Source organism: Zeus faber (genome assembly GCF_960531495.2).
Source record: "Zeus faber genome assembly, chromosome: 9".
Lineage (NCBI taxonomy): Eukaryota > Metazoa > Chordata > Actinopteri > Zeiformes > Zeidae > Zeus > Zeus faber.
Window position 1 is genome coordinate 18184472 of NC_137197.1, and position 18010 is coordinate 18202481.

Consider the following 18010-nt stretch of genomic DNA (forward strand, 5'->3'; position numbering starts at 1 on the left):
GTGTGTGTGTGTGTGTGTGTGCGCGCGTGTGCGTGTGCGCGCGCGCGCGCTGTCACTCCCTGTGTGGGGTTAGAGTGACACATTAACTAATAGGATGGATGTGGAGCACAGACCCAGGGGCTGAGAATGTCTGCGCTTTGGTGGTATCTCTCTGTGTGTGTGTGTGCTTTTCTCACACTCTCTCTCTCTCTCTCTCTCTCTCTCTCTCTCTCTCTCTCTCTCTGTTCTCGGATTCCCATTCATTATCCTCTTACCCATATCCTCCTTATATCTCTTTTGATTTCTTTATCTTCCTTCTCTTGCGTCCTTGACCGGATGCGGGCTCTTGACACCACCAACAGGATCTGAGCCAGCTGGTGGAGAGAGGAGGAGGAGAGAGTCACATGGTGTTGAACTGAACCAAACTCGAGGACGAGAGGGCCAGAGGTTCTATTTGTCCTTCTTCACACACAAAGCCTTTTCCAAATTCCGCAATCTTAATGGGCGGCTGTCCTGTGAGTGGGAGTTTATCATCAATTTGCAATTTTTGTTTATTATGCCCAGGTTTCTTGGGAAATAATGAAGCACTGTAATGCAAAATGATTGTCCTATATTGGCATATTTATCAGACAAACACACACACACACACTTACACACGCACTGATAGTTTATCAAGACATGGAGACTGCATAATTGCATTAATAAGCCATTAAATGAGTGTGACTAGTCTGGCTTTTCCCGGAGACTCATCTGTCTTTGCAAATGAGGTGACGCTGACAAGGCTATCCAATGTCTGCTGTTGGCTGGCATTCAGTGTGAGATAATGGACATTTATGGATGCGTTAAAGCATGCTTTTTGGGGTGATTGTCTGACAATACATGTTTGGTCTACTTGCAATCAAAGTCACAGTTACCCCCAATATTCATATGTGGCCCAACCTTATTCTGCCCGCGCACACGCCAACCTTTGAGCATAAAGACATGGCCTGTTCACCCATTCTGCACCAAATCATTTTTCAAAATCTCTATGTGTCTGTCTTTTGACACGTGGCCTTCTTCCTGCTTCATTGTAGTGACATTTTAATTTGGTGGAACATTAATGAGTAATTGCTAGTGTTGCTGTCAGACCCACATAAACAGGGGGGGTTATATTTTTTTGTTATTAAACAACAATAAGCAATTGGCTGTGGATCATCAGTCACCATTTCTAAAATGTAATCTGCAATTAGCTGAGCTACTTTTAACATCAGTTTATAATCTGCGGTTTTGCTGCAGCACATAAAACAGTGGTGGCATTGTTATTTCTGCTGAAAATTATATACTCAATGATAAAGTTCTTTAAACACCTGAAATCCACCCGGCTGTTACTCAACCATTATCGTTCTTGGTCCTGCTGCAATCTTGCATGTTTATCATTTAGACCCTTTGTCTTTATTTTTCATGTTTTTTATCCAATGGTTTGTTTTGGATTCTAATTATAATCTTATCCTCTCTCTACACATGCGGCTGCTTCTCTGCATCCCCTCACGTAAACCAGGGCTTGACATTAAGCTTTGGCTGAGATGCTTTACTTGCTGTTAGGGTTGCCGCGGTTATCAGTGTTACCAGTATTAAACGGTGTGTGTTCGGGCTTACACCGATTACATTACTTGCCCATCGCCCCCACCATCGTTTTGCTTTTTTTTTTTTTTTAATATAAATAAAACCCATTTATTAAATTTTCGCGTATCAGCTCTTATGTTAATCAAATAAAATAAAAATAAAATTTATAAAATACTTAGAGTGCTATCAATACTTAGTCTTATGCTACCAAAATGAAAGTGCTTATCCCAGGAGCAGAGGAGAGAAGCCTAAGTAGACCTTAAATCAGGGGACCTGTCTCCCTCCATCCGTAATTGGCGACCATGCATAGTGCACTGTGAGTTCCGTCCCCCGTTGTAAAATGTCATGAGTTCATTAACTGGTGGAAAAAAATCCTTACCATAACATCCCTACGTGCTGTTTAGATTGCAAAAATGTACTTATCCAAAATGGAAAATCAAGGCTTAATAAATAAAAAATAAATAAAACCAACAGGTATTTGGACACTTATTATAATTTATTAACGTAAAAAAACATCCCATTTACAGGTAACAATTACAATAAATAAGGTATATATACACATAGTGTATATATACGGGCTGGGTGATCATTTCTATTTTCAAATCATCCAATCGTGGCTACTCAAAATCACCGAAAGGCGATCTGATCGCCAGGGGATGGCGGAAGTAAGAGTGGGTGGGGGGAGTTACGTCGTAACACACCAGTGAAATGCCAGCATGGATGACATGGAAAGAAATATTCATTCTTATTAAATAATTTATTCTCTGATTGAGATTTTTTAAATTGTTATTATTGACGTTAAAATTTGATTTTCATTATGGGCTTTGAATAATCACTTTGAGCATGGCTCTGACGGAGCTTTGAAATAATCAAACCTTTAAGGTTTCTGCAAGAAATACAGTTTAAGTTACGTGAATAAACATTTATAAAAGAGTGTGAACATTTTATGTAAAACATTTACAGATTAACAAAATCTATTTAATAACAATGTCTCTTCTATTCAAATAATGGCTCCCTGTATGTCTGCGCTTGGTGTGCAGAGGCGGAATTAGTGATTTGGAGGCCTTAAGCAATACCTATTTGAGGCCCCTTCTCCATATCCCTCAGTAGCGTGGGTTTGATTTGAACATAAGAGGGGATACATTCGGTGGGGGGTCCAGGGATCCTCCCCCCAGAAATATTAAGCATCAAACACTTAATTTCCTGCATTCATATCTTTATTATGTTAAGGAAAACAATAAACTGTTTTTATTGGGGTGGACAAATGCGTCCAACTCAATATTTAGAACCTGTGCATCACCTGCATTCCCCCAGAAATAAACCTTGCTTAACGCAATCTTGGCGAGTAAACAATAATTATTTAGAGGTATAGATCTCTCCAGTGAACAAAACTAAATGAGAATTCTAACTGAACCATTCAAATTCTCATTTAATTTTAAACAAAACGATAGGATTTTTTCCACTAAATGCCTAGCTTTCATTATAATTGCGTAATTTGTTTTTGAGGATGTTAATTGATTCCAGTGACATTAAAACATTATAAATAATGTTCTTTTTTTGTAGTGGAATACATATAAACAAAATATATCATACAATTTCATAGTTAAAAGAAATGCTTGGGAGCTGTAAGAGACAGCTGTTTTCAGTGAGCCGGAAAAGAGACTTTTCAACACACAGTAAGTTGCGTCTCTTCTCCTCCACGTACTACTCCGTGTCCTCTCTGTATGCTCTTCTCTGATCTGACTTTTTTTCCCTTCCTAATTCAACTCATATCACAGCATCATATTTAATTTAACATTATTATCTCATAAAAAAACACACACAAAAAACTTTATGATAGATAAAAAATGTAAAATGCTCCTGCTTTGAAAACCGTGTGTGTCTAAGCTGAAGTGTAAACAAACATGGATGGATTGATAATGCCTAGTCAGACTTCTGCACTTATTTTGGTGAGTAACTTAAAAGTAGTGTAAAACAGACAAGTACAGGATAAATAACGAATGTTTTTTTGTTTATTATACTTATTTAACAATCGTGACACAAGGGATGCAACGGTACTGTGGGCTCACAGTTCAGTATGTATCGTGGTTTTGGGGCCACGGTAACGGTTTCGGTATCTTTATATTTGAGGGGAAAAAAACGTTTAAGTTAAAATATGTAAAAAATGTTTTCATAGTAGTCTGCTACAAAAAGCTAGTGTAATACTACGTTTGTATGACTGTGGGGGGGGTGGACCCTTCAGCCAGGGTACCTCCCGGCGAGGGAGGGGCATAGGCTATCTCTTACATAGAGGGGGAAACAGCAAGTTAAACAAACAATATAAAACTGTAAAACTTGACCAAAAATAAGAACGGCTCCATCACCCTGCGAGACAGCGTTCCCTTTGTTTATACAAAAGAGCAGTTCAAAAGAACCGGCTTGTTCGTGAATGACGTGGCGACGAGAAGTTTGTGAGAGGGACACGGCCGTCGCAGGGGGTTATTTTCCGACTGGACACCGCAATTGATGGTACTCTTTACAAAAACATTTCTGTGTATTTTTATGTTGTGTTTCTATTGAAAAGGCTCGCGTAGCCCCGTGCAATTGGGAAAAAAAAAAAATAGAGAAATGCTGCATGGCTCTGCGCGGCTTATGTGGCCGGTGGAGCTGCAACAGTGGTTTCAATAGGAAGCAGCACTGAGGGTGCACCTGTACACTGCACCAACGGGTCCGGTGGACTTCTACCATGATACCGTAATACTGCGGTGTACATGTGCATATTAAAGTGTAGGGGGCGTACCAAACGGTTCGATAACATACCGTGTCCCGTACCCGTAGGGGACACAACGGCCGCATAACTGCCGATCCAGATGTGGTAAAAAAAAATTCAGATAATGACCGATATATCAGTCGGGCTCTGGTGTAAATAATTGTAGTTTAGTTCTCAGAGTGAACTTTCATTGTCAAAATGCATATAGAGTCCTTTCAACAAGGGGGGTAATGGAGACAGGGTGCAGGCAGTTAAATGGCAGGGCGACAGCGCATGTCTCCTCCCTGCTTGTGATCATTTCACTTCAATTAGAGCGTAATGACATTTTCACACCACAGTCAACATAGGCCACCTAGCGTGTCTGACAGACCATACCAAGAAAATAATATTTGTGTGGATATCTCTTATGGCATTTGAGATGGATATTCCTATATGAGCTTATTAACCTAATGCTAACAAGCCACAATTGATGTTGTTATTCCCCCAGTTGTGACCATGAGATCAATGATGACATCAGAGTCCCCATCCAATAAAGAGTCGTCTCGGAAATTTAGCAAATGAAGACATTCAGATGCCTGGCAGGAATCGGCTGCCATCGATTTGTCTACAGACACACTGTTTATGCAATTGAATACATTCTATAAACGTTTATGGCCTGGCAGTTGGTAAGTTTGTATAAGCCACGTCTAAACTGGATCACGTCGACGATTACGCCGTTAAACAGGTCGAATGGTCATGGAGGCAAGCCGTCAGGGAGAACTGCTGAGAGATTAAAAATGTGAGATAAAGAAGACTGGGGGAGGGGGAGAGATCAAATGGGGAAGACTATATTGGATGAATAATATGGGCAACGGTACCATAGAAGGAGGGTAGCGGAGGAGAGGAAGACGACGTGGAGGGGAAAAGCAGAGCCAGCCATAGGTAACTGAGTCCATGTTGTGTGGGCCAGCTTCGGTAATGAGATTGTGTGGCGAGCTGATGCTGGAGGCAGACGGGAGAGGGGGAGAAACAGAGGTAGGACATGATGATAGACAGGGAAAATGAGGAAGGCGAATAAAAGATGATTAAACACAGGAGGACATTGTGACAGATTGTTAGGGAAAAGGAATTAACGGCGATGCATACACACACACACACACACACACACACACACACACACACCACTCACAATGTGCCTTCCAATGTGTACCTGATGAACTCCTCAGGCAGGAGCGATAAACACATGCTGCTAACCTCATCACGAGTCCTGTTTTACTGGAGCAGACGGCTCCACTACTCGGGACGCCGAGGGATGGGAAGTTGAACTCTGCTTTATTCTAATGCCTCATGGTCAGACGCAGCCTTTCATGAGCTGTACAGTATGTGAGGATGATCTGAAGCAAGGGGAGGTTGAAGCTTGTTGATTTTCAGAGGACAACAAACAGTAGTGTTTGGTGTTATGACTGAGTGGTAGCTCAACTGTGTAGAGGAAGAATCTCGTGAATTTTAGAATATTAAGCAGCTGCGGCAAAAGTCTATTTATTGCCCATTGTGTCCCACACATTGTGCTCTGTGTGTGTGTGTGTGTGTGTGTGTGTGTGTGTGTGTGTGTGTGTGTGTGTGTGTGTGTGTGTGTGTGTGTGTGTGTGTGTGTGTGTGTGTGTGTGTGTGTGTGTGTGTGTGACCATGCCTAAATCCTCCATGGCCGTGTTGAGTCAATGTTTCTTTTCTTATCTTAGCTGTCTTTCTCTGATGAGGTCAAACAAAGAGATGAAAAAATAATAATAATAAACAAATAATCTAGTTGAATTTGAAATTTGTTGATATTTGCCATTGGTATATTATTCTAATTTTAAAATAAAACCATGCCTTTAATACAATTTTTCTTTCAACTCTTCTTGTATGTATGCTGTATAATGATCTGTTAATGTGCAGGTGGAAGATGCATGGAGGCATGAGCATAGCTGAAATTATAGCCACAGCCATGCAATTTTCATTAGCCAAACACAATTTCACAACTGCTAGCGCAAATGTAGATGTTGCAGAAAGGTGTTACTGAGGCTTTTTTTATTTTTATTTTGTACCCCAGCACGGAAGATTCAAAGTGGTCCTCTATGTTCAGGATGGAATCACAAACTGTGCGGTTCTTACAGAGTCGGCTTCTATTGTTGTTTATTTCCCTATAGGCTTTATTGAAGAAGACACAAATATTTAAGTGTTGGTGTGTGGCTATGGGTTGGAGGGACTGAGCACACAAATACATAACAAATGCTGCCTGGTTGTGTCGCAATAAGACATTTTTCAGTAGTTGTCTGGCAGGTTTTTTGAGTAATTTCCAATGGGATTGCAGGAAGCGTCCATTGGCTGCTTTGATAAGATATATAAAACTGTCTTCTCTGTCTTACAAACACAAAGGACCATGAGGAAGGGTCCCATATGGATTTTGCATCTCGCTCTCTCTCTCTCTCTCTCTCTCAGTTGCTTAATGCTGCAAACGTTTGAACATGTGTTCCTCAATTCTCTTCCTTTCCTAGGAAACAAGCAATGGAAGCGCGCAAACTATCACATACTTGTGTCTTATGTCTATTCTCTTCTATTTGAATGGACCATAACTTATATTTCACCGCTTGGAAAACTGAGAAGAAAATGTTTCTTTCCGTCATCAGCTTTTTCAAATGTTTATTTTCTTATTCCCACCTGCCATGGCTTCCACCAATATTTTTCTAGTCCCTGTCACCCAATGATAACATTCTCCTTGATGGCCCCATCCCACCGTGCTCTCTCTGTCTTGTCTCGCATTACTTTCTCCGCGCTCTCTGTCCTGTATCTATTGTCACAGCTTGTTGCTTTCATAATAAAATGACTCCCCATTGGCACATTGCCAAGATCTACTTGGCAATTTAATAAACAGCATAATCAGACCACTGCCAGGCTGTTTGACCCGTGCTTGAGCCTCAGATAGGGAATGCATAGATTGATAGAATGCACAGAGGGGTTAGGACCTGCGGGCTCCACGCTTGTATCGGCCTTGTGTCCTCCCAGCATTTCCTCTAAGTCGCTGTGTGTGTGTGTGTGTGTGTGTGTGTGTGTGTTAAAATCCCAACATGTGTGATCACCCACGCTAAATGCTATAGTGTGTACACTACTGGGACGGGGGGAAAAGCCTTCAAATGAATGTCTCGTCTTTTGAAAGTCCTTTAGCGCAGTGTTTCTCAAATGGGGGTACTTGTACTCCTAGGGGTACTCCGAAGAGAAAGATAAAAAGTGTGGAAAAAATATTGGTTATTGGTGTGTGTCTAGCCGAGAGCATCTGCTCTGTGTGGGGAATCCAGTCCATGACAATGTGATGAGACCAGAGTGCAGCACCCTGTGGATTTCCAGGGTCTCTTGCCTTGGTCAGGGATTGTGTGTGTGTGTGTGTGTGTGTGTGTGTGTGTGTGTGTGTGTGTGTGTGTGTGTGTGTGTGTGTGTGTGTGTGTGTGTGTGTGTGTGTGTGTGTGTGTGTGTGTGTGTGTGTGTGTGTGTGTGAGAGTTGGTTGTCACACCCTCTTTACCTTTAAAGCAAAACTGGAACAAAAGCCTGCCGCATTCCTACATGGAATACCAATATTTTGCCCGTCTGAATCCCATTCCATTCATTTCCTTCATCCCCACTGCCTGCTCCCATCCCCCATCCTCTGGGATTTGAATTGGCCCTGCTTGCTTTAGAGGACCGTACCTGTGTCAATTGTAGTTTTTAGCCCGTTTACTAGTCAACACACAGATTTTAGAGTACCCCTGACCATTTTAAGGTAACAGTTTGGTGCGTTCCTGTAAATGTTTGTATTTCTTCATTCTATTGAAAAGGCGAAAGTACCATTGCTTTAACAAATGTAAAATATGCCACAGTTAAGTCATTAACAAAAATCTATGTCTTTTTCCTCCCACTGGATATTGTCATTTTTCTCACTTTGTTTCACAGAAGTCTGTCCTCTCAGACTCCTTTTTTTCTTCAAACACAACACTCTCTCTCCCCCTGTTTCTTTCACCATTTCCCTTCACACACACACACCCCAGCCCCCTTTCTCTCTGTTGGCGTGTTGTACGCGGTAGCTCCTCTAGAACCCGGCTTGGATTAAAACCTCCAAAACTCCATGCTCACATGCGACCCCCCGCTGAGAGGTGGATCTCAGCTCTCTGCACACATGCTGTAGTAGCCACAGGATAATAAAAGCAGTCCCATAAGTATTTTAAAAAGTCTTAAGATGTCTGGGTTTTTCTATTCGTGGGTCAAAAACAAGGCTTATGAAAGCAAATATGGTGGTGTTGCTCAAGAATGTAGCTCCATATTTTAGTGGTAGGTAGTGGTGGGGTTACTATGACAGTTTCAATTTGGAGAGACCCTGCTGAATTTATGAATCATATATTCTATACATATGTCTTGTCATTTTTCCAGCTCCGTTAATATAAGATAAAGTATTGTTCTCCCATTCTGTGCCGTTCCATATGTACTGCATTTTCATAGAAAACAGGTGTCACTAAACCAGAATAAGATCAAAACCTGATATTTTTGATCAGATAATATCAACACAATAAAGCATTGTCTGCGTTTCCAATCCAGAACATTGATCAGCAAAAGAAACTCATAATGAGATGAGGAATATATAATTTGTTTGACATTGGCCGGATGATGAGATCTGGGAATCTGAAATCTGAACTGCTTCAGCATTTATCGCTGTATGGACACTTATAACGCTCAGTCTGACTCTTGAAATTGCAGAATACAGTGATAGGACTGGAATAGTCTTTGAATGTTACATATTTCAGAATATCAAAATTCTGATTATTTTTTATCAGCAACGTGATGTTTCTTATTGCTCTTATGTGCAAATGCACAGGCATGAAGTGGAAAATAATTTCCTCTCAAATATATATACGTATATATAAATGTGTGTCCGTGCATGTGATGTTGAATGTTTTTCCCCTGTTCAACCTTGATCCTGACTCAGTAAGTAGTCGCTAATCAGTGGACCAGCAGTACTAATCAATAGTAAGTGTTGTTGTAATTGCGGCCCTTGATTCTTGTCCCTTGATCAGTGGGGAGGTGGGGAGCACTCATACCATTAATTAAATCTAACCTTGAATGTGGTGTGTGTGTGTGTGTGTGTGTGTGTGTGTGTGTGTGTGTGTGTGTGTGTGTGTGTGTGTGTGTGTGTGTGTGTGTGTGTGTGTGTGTGTGTGTGTGTGTGTGTGTGTGATTCCAGGGGAAGGAGACAGGAGAAGAGGAGGATGAAGTTGCCGTGGGAATGGAGAAAGGCTTTATGGATGAGTTCTTTGACCAGGTGAGATCTCTCTCTCTCTTTCTGTCCAACACATCCACACACACACGCAGAAATGCACACTCATACCTTTTCTCTCTGCTTGTATCTCTCTCTCTCTCTCTCTCTCTCTCTCTCTCTCTCTCTCTCTCTCTCTCTCTCTCTCTCTCTCTCTCTCTCTCCATCTGTCAATCTCTCCTCTTCTGTCGTACACTAATAACTTGCCACCTGATGTTGTAGTCCAATTCAAACACCATGTGCCATCTGCGCGGCCTTCATTCCCCTTCTGATATTGATTAGAATAGTGATGTTTTTTCAGCACTGTTATCCATCTTATGTAATTTCTGTCTTCTGGGGAGTGTTGATGTGATTTATAGCTATTGATGTGGCTGCCGGCTTGGACTAAAGTGTTGTAGATGTATTTTGTTTAATTTGAAAAGCCTTTTTCATCGATTCAAACACAAAGTAACTTACTTGTCGTGTCTTTCCAAATACCGACCCAGACCAAAATAGACTCACAATTTCCTCGCTTTCGTCAGCACTCTTTGCCTCCTGAATATTGATGTTTTTCAACAAAACATGCAGTGGGCATTTGTAAAAAAAAAAAAATATAATAATATATATATATTTTTTAAAGGCCTGTACGTCTGTGCATGAGCGTACGTGTTGGGGAGCTTGTTTTTCTCATCCATGCTGCTTACAGGAGGTGTTGACACAAAGTGAACATCATCCAGCCTCTCAGAAGGGGAGGAGGGGCACTGGTTGACTCCTCCCCGGAGAGATGGAGGCCTGCTGTGAATCATCAGTCATATGGAGCCAGTCTGAATTTAGCGCAAGGCGGGTTTCTCTCTCGGTAAAGTAGCCTCCCTAATGCCTTTTTAATGGGCCCGAGACATACAGCTCCCATAGTGAGCTGCTCAGAAGTGCACGGAGCACAACTCACTGAGAGTAAATCATAGACAGGGCTGAGCAGGTTCTTGATAGTACTGGAGAATTTACATCTGCTTCCATTGTGTTGTGTTTTAAATTGCAGGCACACCCTAACTTGGATTCATCACAGAATCCGTGAAATAACGCACGCACACACACACACTCACATTGTCAGCTTTTCTTGGCACATGCTGTACAACATATACCATCTCCTTCACAGCTTTCATGGTTCCATCATCATCATGATTATCATTTTCATTCTCATCATCATCATTATCTTCATCATCATGTCATTGTCCTCCTGTTCTTCGATTCTGGATTTATCTAAAGGTGACAATGTCAATATCATGTTAAGGAACTTATAAACCCAAGAGACAAGCCATTCTCCATACATTCTCCAGGGCTATGGTCCCGTGTATTGTTGGAACCCATTTCCACGGAAGAGGTAACTGGGGTGATGAAGAATCTCCTAATTGGCAAAACGGTGGATGACAGTCTGAAGGTCTTGGAAGTTGTTCCGATGTGTGGGTTGACACGACTCCTCAGCGCCACGTGGCCTCTGGGCACAGTGGCTGTGCTCACCATCTGTAAGAAAGGCGGCCAATGGGTGTGTCGCTGGAAAGGAGATGCCGGGTGATAGACAGGCCTCAGACCAAACAGTGAGTGACATACAGATAGGGTGAACAGAGAAAAGAGAAGAGAGGCCAGGAGAGAGAGTGTTTGAGGTGGGTCGAAGTGAGAGGAGGAATGACAGTACCAGCGGACAGTGGAGGACTGCAGCAAATTAAAGTAGAGTTGATGGAGAGTATGAGTGACTAGGCTCTCAACATGACTGGCCTTGTTAATTAAGGAATCAGTGGAAAACCTTGTTGGATATGGCGAGTGCTTTGGCCCTTTGCGTCACTCACACTACCACCAGGTTGGGTTAGTGTGTCCTATGTAAAGGTGTACTATGAACAGTATTCTATAGTCTTCTCTTTTCATCAAATAAATCTGCGAATTGCATATTGCTGCTCTATCTGAATTATTTCATAAATACGGTGTAATGAAATGTGTAATAATATGACTTTTTTCAGAAATAAACACCATAACAGCAGAGGAAGGAAAATTCCATGTTCAGAAAGTAAAAGTCCTACCGTGCTTTGACTCGAGCCATGCAACTGATTCCACTCATTAGCTGGACCTCAGTGTTGTTGGTGATTAGAAAATCACCTCTGTATAGGTGTAAGATTGCCGCATTGCCCAGCCCAACCTGTCAGGACAAACAGCTAACAAATAGGTACACTGTAAGGTACGATTTAAGAGGTAATCAGATAGTCAGTGAGCATGTGACATGTCCTTGGTGATGTACGTGTTGCACGTCGTATGCTGGGGATACTGTCTGGAACCGCAGATGGCAGCTGTAGTCAGGAAGCCGTACCTTCTCTTATGCCCTTCCAATCTGACATTCAATTTGAGCTTGTACCTCTACTCTTTTAGGCCTTAATTATGTATGTGCGTGGCTGATGGGTGTGTTTAAAGGATGGGCTCACTATTTTTCACCACAGGACCTATTCAAATGTTAGTTTCCATCATGTACAGTATAACTGTTGATAGCACAACTCTCGCTGAACACCCTGTTGGACTGTAATTTATGCACACTTAGAAGCTGCAACAGAGTGGGAAGTTTCTTGATAGTAAAACTTTGAGCAAGGTTTTGTGTTTTGGGTTTTCCTCTCCATAAATAAATACATTTCCACCATAAAGTGATGCAGAAAAGGCACAAATTTGTGCATAGAAAGTCACCAGAATGCAGGAAATGAAGCGTTTGACGCTCAAAATTTCCTGGGGAAAGACCCCCTGCTTAATGTGTCCCTTTTTATGTCCAAATGAAACCTTAGTTAATAAAAAAAATATATATATTTATTTATTTCCATGTTGTCAATGCTGGCATTTCACCGGCGGCCCGTGACGTAACTCCCCCCACACCTCAGCGATCTCAAGAAAAATATCTCAGTTTAATGAGCTTAAAAAAGCTTAATCTCTAGCCCTGGTGTGTGTGTGTGTGTGTGTGTGTGTGTGTGTGTGTGTGTGTGTGTGTGTGTGTGTGTGTGTGTGTGTGTGTGTGTGTGTGTGTGTGTGTGTGTGTGCGCCTGATATTGGTTTTCTCCCTCTTGAGTCAGCTTGGCTATGTGATGTCCTATGGAGGCTTTGATCTGGCTGAAGAGAGAACGCATGACTCACATCCTCTTCGCGTTCTGGCAGAAACTTGACTTAGTTTCACCTTCTTCTCATGTGCCTCCCATCGCTCCCTTCCTTCCTAAGCTCTCACCCTCTTCCCACATCTGTCATTCAGCCCTCACTCTTGACATGCACGTAAGAACGCACGCACTCACAGACGGCCCCGTATTCAACACACCTGGAGCTCCATGTCTCCCACTGGTCTTCTGGAGCCAATTATGTGGTTAATAAAATACAGATCCAATCGGCAGCTAATTAAGCAAATAATGAGAGAGTAATGACCTGGAATGAGTGGCAGGAAGTGAAAGGTGGGAAGCACTGGAATGTATGGACAGGGAGGGAGGGCTCGGAGAAAGTAGAACCCCAGCAGAAGATGATCCAAATATTCAAACATCTCAAGCACCTAGGGATACAGTGTTAAAGGTATTGGTGTGTTTTTGGGGGTAGGGCTGGAAGATGCGTCGCAATAATCCCGATATCCTGGAATGAGACAATTGTCCAAATCAACACCTCTACCTGCGTGTTTATAATATCCACATTACCAATGATTGTGTCTCAAATATTTCTGTCGTGAGAGAGCAGATGTTGGGGGGAGGGAAGGTAATCGGTAGAGGGGGTAAAAGGAAGGAGACAGACAGGCGATGAGGGATGAAAGCCAGGACTGATGAGGTCACCGCCAGATGTGAACTGCGGTTTTGTGCAGCTGTCACCTTTACCAGAGACTGCACAGCTGGTGACGGGGAGGAGACAGGCACAGAGAATACGTCAGGTTTAGATCTGATGCTAGTGCGCATCAGCTGCAAGCCGTATTCCCCCATTGCACTTTTTACACCACAGTGCTGAAGTTGATCAAAGTTATTGATCGGAAATAGCCATGTAGAATTCTCATGACAGATGTGGAGGCAGCCGAGCCTGCAGTGTATTGGCATTAATTTCAATAGGGTTATCTTATATATCTTCATGAAGAATGACATCCTTTTAGTATTCAATTGACATTTCAACTTAGAGAAATGCACATTTACCGAAACAACATGCATGTGAAAAGCAAAATATATTTTTATGGTTCTAAAGTAGCATAGAAATGCTAATATCTCGATGGCAAGATATCAATGGAGTATTCTCACTGGTGTGATGGCGTGCATCATATTACTCCACACTGCACTCAGCGTCTCTAATATGATAATGACATCCTAAATTATGTCCGCCAGGTTCACTCAGACTCCTTATCTCAAAGCACGTGTCTCTACCTTGCACTCTCTCCCTGTCTCTCTCTCTCTCTCGCTCTCTCTTTCTCTCTCTCTCTCTCTCTCTCTCTCTCTCTCTCTCTCTCTCTCTCTCTCTCTCGCTTTGTTTCTTCTTCTGTTTTCCTTCTGTCTCTTAAGGTGGAGGAGATCCGGGGCTTCATTGAGTCTCTGGCAGAGAAGGTAGAAGAGGTGAAGAGGAAGCACAGCGCCATCCTCGCCTCACCCAACCCAGATGAGAGTATGTCTGTTTTCATGTTCCTCCCAGTCTTATTTTTCCTCAGAGTCGTAACCTAACCCTCATTCTTGAAAGAAAACAAAAAAATTCACCCAAACGTGTCCATCCTTCTTTCTCAGTTTTCCTATTTATAGGATTTTATGGAATCACTATCTCTATCTAGACTTGTATTATTTTTTCTGTAATTGTTAATGCATTTCCATGAACTACTCTTCATGCATTCATTGGTTATTGAGCAAACCAATTTAAATTACATTGTCAATGCAATATCTGTTCCGTGCATCCCACCAGACCTCTCTGCAATTTTGAATTTTTATACTTTTTGTTGTATTTTTACTTTCATCTCCCCATTTCGCTGTGTTTACTCTCTTTCTCTCTGTGACCCTTAAGTTATTTTGTTAGCTGGGCTCTCACAATTCCATCTGCTTTCATCTTTGGCTTTGTTCTGTTCACGCTGTGTGCTGGGAAACTATTATCCATCTTTCTATCCCAGCCCCATTGATTCATACCTCTTCCCCTCCTGGTTTTATCTCAGGCAATTGATCTGGGGTGCCCGTTCCCGCAAGGGGCACGTAATTCACACTAGTAATCCACACTCCCCTATCTCCACCTTCCCTCCTACATGAAAACACATTGATCTGCCTGCTACGGCAGGCATCAGACAGACACTCTTAACCAGCCAGGGTGAGACACTGACACGGGTAGCACAGAGGCAAGGTGCTGCGTTGGAGATAGAAACTCTGTCAGAAGGTGTTCCCTTTGTGACCCGAGTCAATGCTGTTTGTAGGTTTGTGCACGTTTGCACGTGTGTCAGTGTGTGTGCGCCTTAATTAGTGTGTGTGTGTGTGTGTGTGTGTGTGTGTGTGTGTGTTTGGAGCGTCTGCCTGATAAGTGCACATCAGTCAGTGGCTGATGTAAATGTCAGGGTCATTCATTATGTAGAGTTCAATTGCTTTCTGCCTGTCTGCTTGCCGCGGTGGTGGCCACTAGCAGGGACTAACACCGTCTGAATCACCTAAATGAAGAGACTCAAATTTGAATTTCACCTTGGAGCATCAACATCGCCATCTTTTTTTTTTTTTCTACTTCTTCTTCTTTTTTTGATAATTGCAGAGAGACAGTCACAGCGTTTCTATGTAGGTAAGTCCACGGATGCTTTCGGATTTGTTCCGATTCGCTGTTTCCTTCTTCCAAACAGCACGCACAATTACTGCCAGCACCACACAGAGAGTCAATTTGGCCTGCACTTGTTTTCATAAACCCTCATGTATGTCTTCTCCTCGCTTTATTTTCTTTATCTTTTTGAAGACCGTCTTTTTCAGCGCTCTCTCCTCACCTTGAGTCAGAACGCGGCAGACTGCTCCGTTCCTGCCGCAGACTTAGAGCCGGCTTCCCATCATGCTTCGCTTCCATCTCAAATGAGAATCTTCTTTTATTTTCTCGATTCGCTCCTTCTGTTATGAAAGGTCATGTTAGACTCCTTTTCCATTTTCTCATCTATAACCCTCAATTTCTGTTGACATTCCCTTACAGGGAACACACACACACACACACACACACACACAGCGCATAAATCATTGGTATTGTCACACGGTTCTCGTTGAGTGTGGGACACAGAAAGTGATATTGGCAATATGTACCATATAAATTATTTGAGGTTTCACAAACCTTTCACAAAACAAATTATCTTGAGTTGTATTATTCTTGAAGTAATCAGAATTTAATTTAGAAATAAAATAATATTAATGGACAATCAGGTGTCCTTTGACATAAAGATCCCTAACTACCATACACTGTTTACCATTCTCAAACATGCCAAATCCACCCTGTATCTTTGTTTTTAGTGTTTGCTGCTAAACATGGCAATTATTTAGATAAAGGCAATAGCCTCGGGCGATCGTGCAAAATTCCAATCGCCAATTGACAGTTTTATTGGGGGGGGGGGGCGTGCACGCATGCATATTATGTAATGTAGTGTTGCAAATGTGGTCTCCCCATTACAGAAGTGCAGGATTTATTATTTACACGTAAAGTTTTTACTATTAAGTCCCATAAAAGCGGAAAGTAACGGGGAGACGGGACGGAACAGGACAGTCCTTAGTTGTGTTTAATATTCTTGTTTCATACAAAACATACATGTAGGAAACAAACAAAAAAAAACAAATCAAAAACTCCGCTCCAATTCTCTGAGGTAGGTTTACGTTTTTCCATTAACCATATAAGTAAGAAACTGAGGAAACAAAATAAATCGACATCTTTCTCTATGAGATTATATTATATATTGCTATATTATAATCACAAGATTTACATAGAGAGTGGCAGGCACATGCAGGGGGGCCAAAGGGTGCCCAATCACCTGCCTCTTGATGCCCGATGAACCCCATGGTGCCCTTTATATCAGTAGCTCTTCTGTGGTATCGGACCGGAGGGGCTAGCCTTTGCGCCCCACGCAAATGCCCCAATGAGTCTTGGGCGCTGTTGCCAGTTCACCGTTTGTTCTTCCTTGGACCACTTTTGGTAGGTACTAACCACTGCATACCATGAACACCCCACAAGACCTGCTGTCTTGGGGATGCTCTGACCCAGTCGTCTAGCCATCATAATTTGGTCCCTTGTCAAAGTCTGTCAGATCCTTACGCTTGCCCATTTTTCCTGCTTTCAACACATCAACTTCAAATACTGGTAAATGTGACAATCCATTTATATTTGCATAGATTTATCATAAAAAAAACACATTAGAGGAAGGTCCATTTCACTTCTTAATACCGAATTCACTTCCACAAGGGCACCCGTCTTATAGCCACCAGTATTAATCCAGTCATATTGAGGCCTTTGAAGCATGGGGACATCATTCTGGTTTCATCTTGGCTGTTGCAATCAGTGCACCGTCTTTCAAAGGGGTTTCACGGGGCTTGACACTACCACACACACAGTTTAAATGTATGCATATATGCATGCACGTCTGTGTGTGTGTGGGAATGTGAAGAATTTCTGAGGCACTAAGATGATGCTGTTCCCTCTATTCTACCAGAGCATCGGTTTCTGTCATCTCAGTCTCCTGATTGCAACGACATTTTTTTTATCCTTATCCAAAATCTCTCTTGGTTTCTGTGTTGTGTCACCCCCCTTCTCTCTCTCTTTCTTTCTTTTCTCTTTCTCTCTCTCTCGCTCTCTCTCGCTCTGCAAATATATTACCTTTGGTCTATTTGTTTGCTCTTTTCATTGATCGTCTAGAGTCCAGGTGTGTGCTCGCTAGCACAGTACTCTCTCAGCTTTTGCCTCAACCACCAAACAATAATAATTTTCATCTAACCACAAGATATATGCATGCCTTTTATCAAATGGTAGGCTGAAAAAGATAAATATTTGCAAGGGATGAGATAATACAATGTAAAATGTTGAAATCCAAACACCTGTTATTAAGTCTTGGCATTGTTGGTTGTTTCCTTTCCACTTTTCCTCTATATTTTGCTTTTCATGGTAAAAAACAGATCTAACTTTTATGATAATTAAAATCTGTCTCAAACGGTTGATTCTTTATGTGAAGAAAGCAACAACCTCTTGATGCAAGTATGTATTTCTTCTACACATTATACCCAGACATAGGTGTTTGCATTCCCACTTTGCATCTCTGTCCAGTTGAACCCATAGTTTGACACTTGATATTATGATTGAGATGAGGCTGCCATCCTCCCACTGCGTGTCCTGACCCCTGGTTTAGAAGAAAAGGTAGATAAAGGGGAGTTAAATTTGATTTATTCCTCTGTGAATGAGT

The 18010-nt window shown here is 42.0% G+C and overlaps 1 protein-coding gene across 1 annotated transcript in view; it reads left to right on the plus strand.

Moving 5' to 3' along the window:
- Nucleotides 1-18010, plus strand: part of stx1a (syntaxin 1A (brain)) — a gene marked incomplete at its 5' end in the record, with an annotated part of 50236 nt that overhangs the window by 4963 nt on the left and 27263 nt on the right. Inside the window, 2 exons of the mRNA XM_080006521.1 lie at nt 9553-9630; nt 14139-14238. Of these exons, the coding sequence (XP_079862647.1) occupies nt 9553-9630; nt 14139-14238 (178 nt within the window). The remainder of the gene's footprint in view (nt 1-9552; nt 9631-14138; nt 14239-18010) is intronic.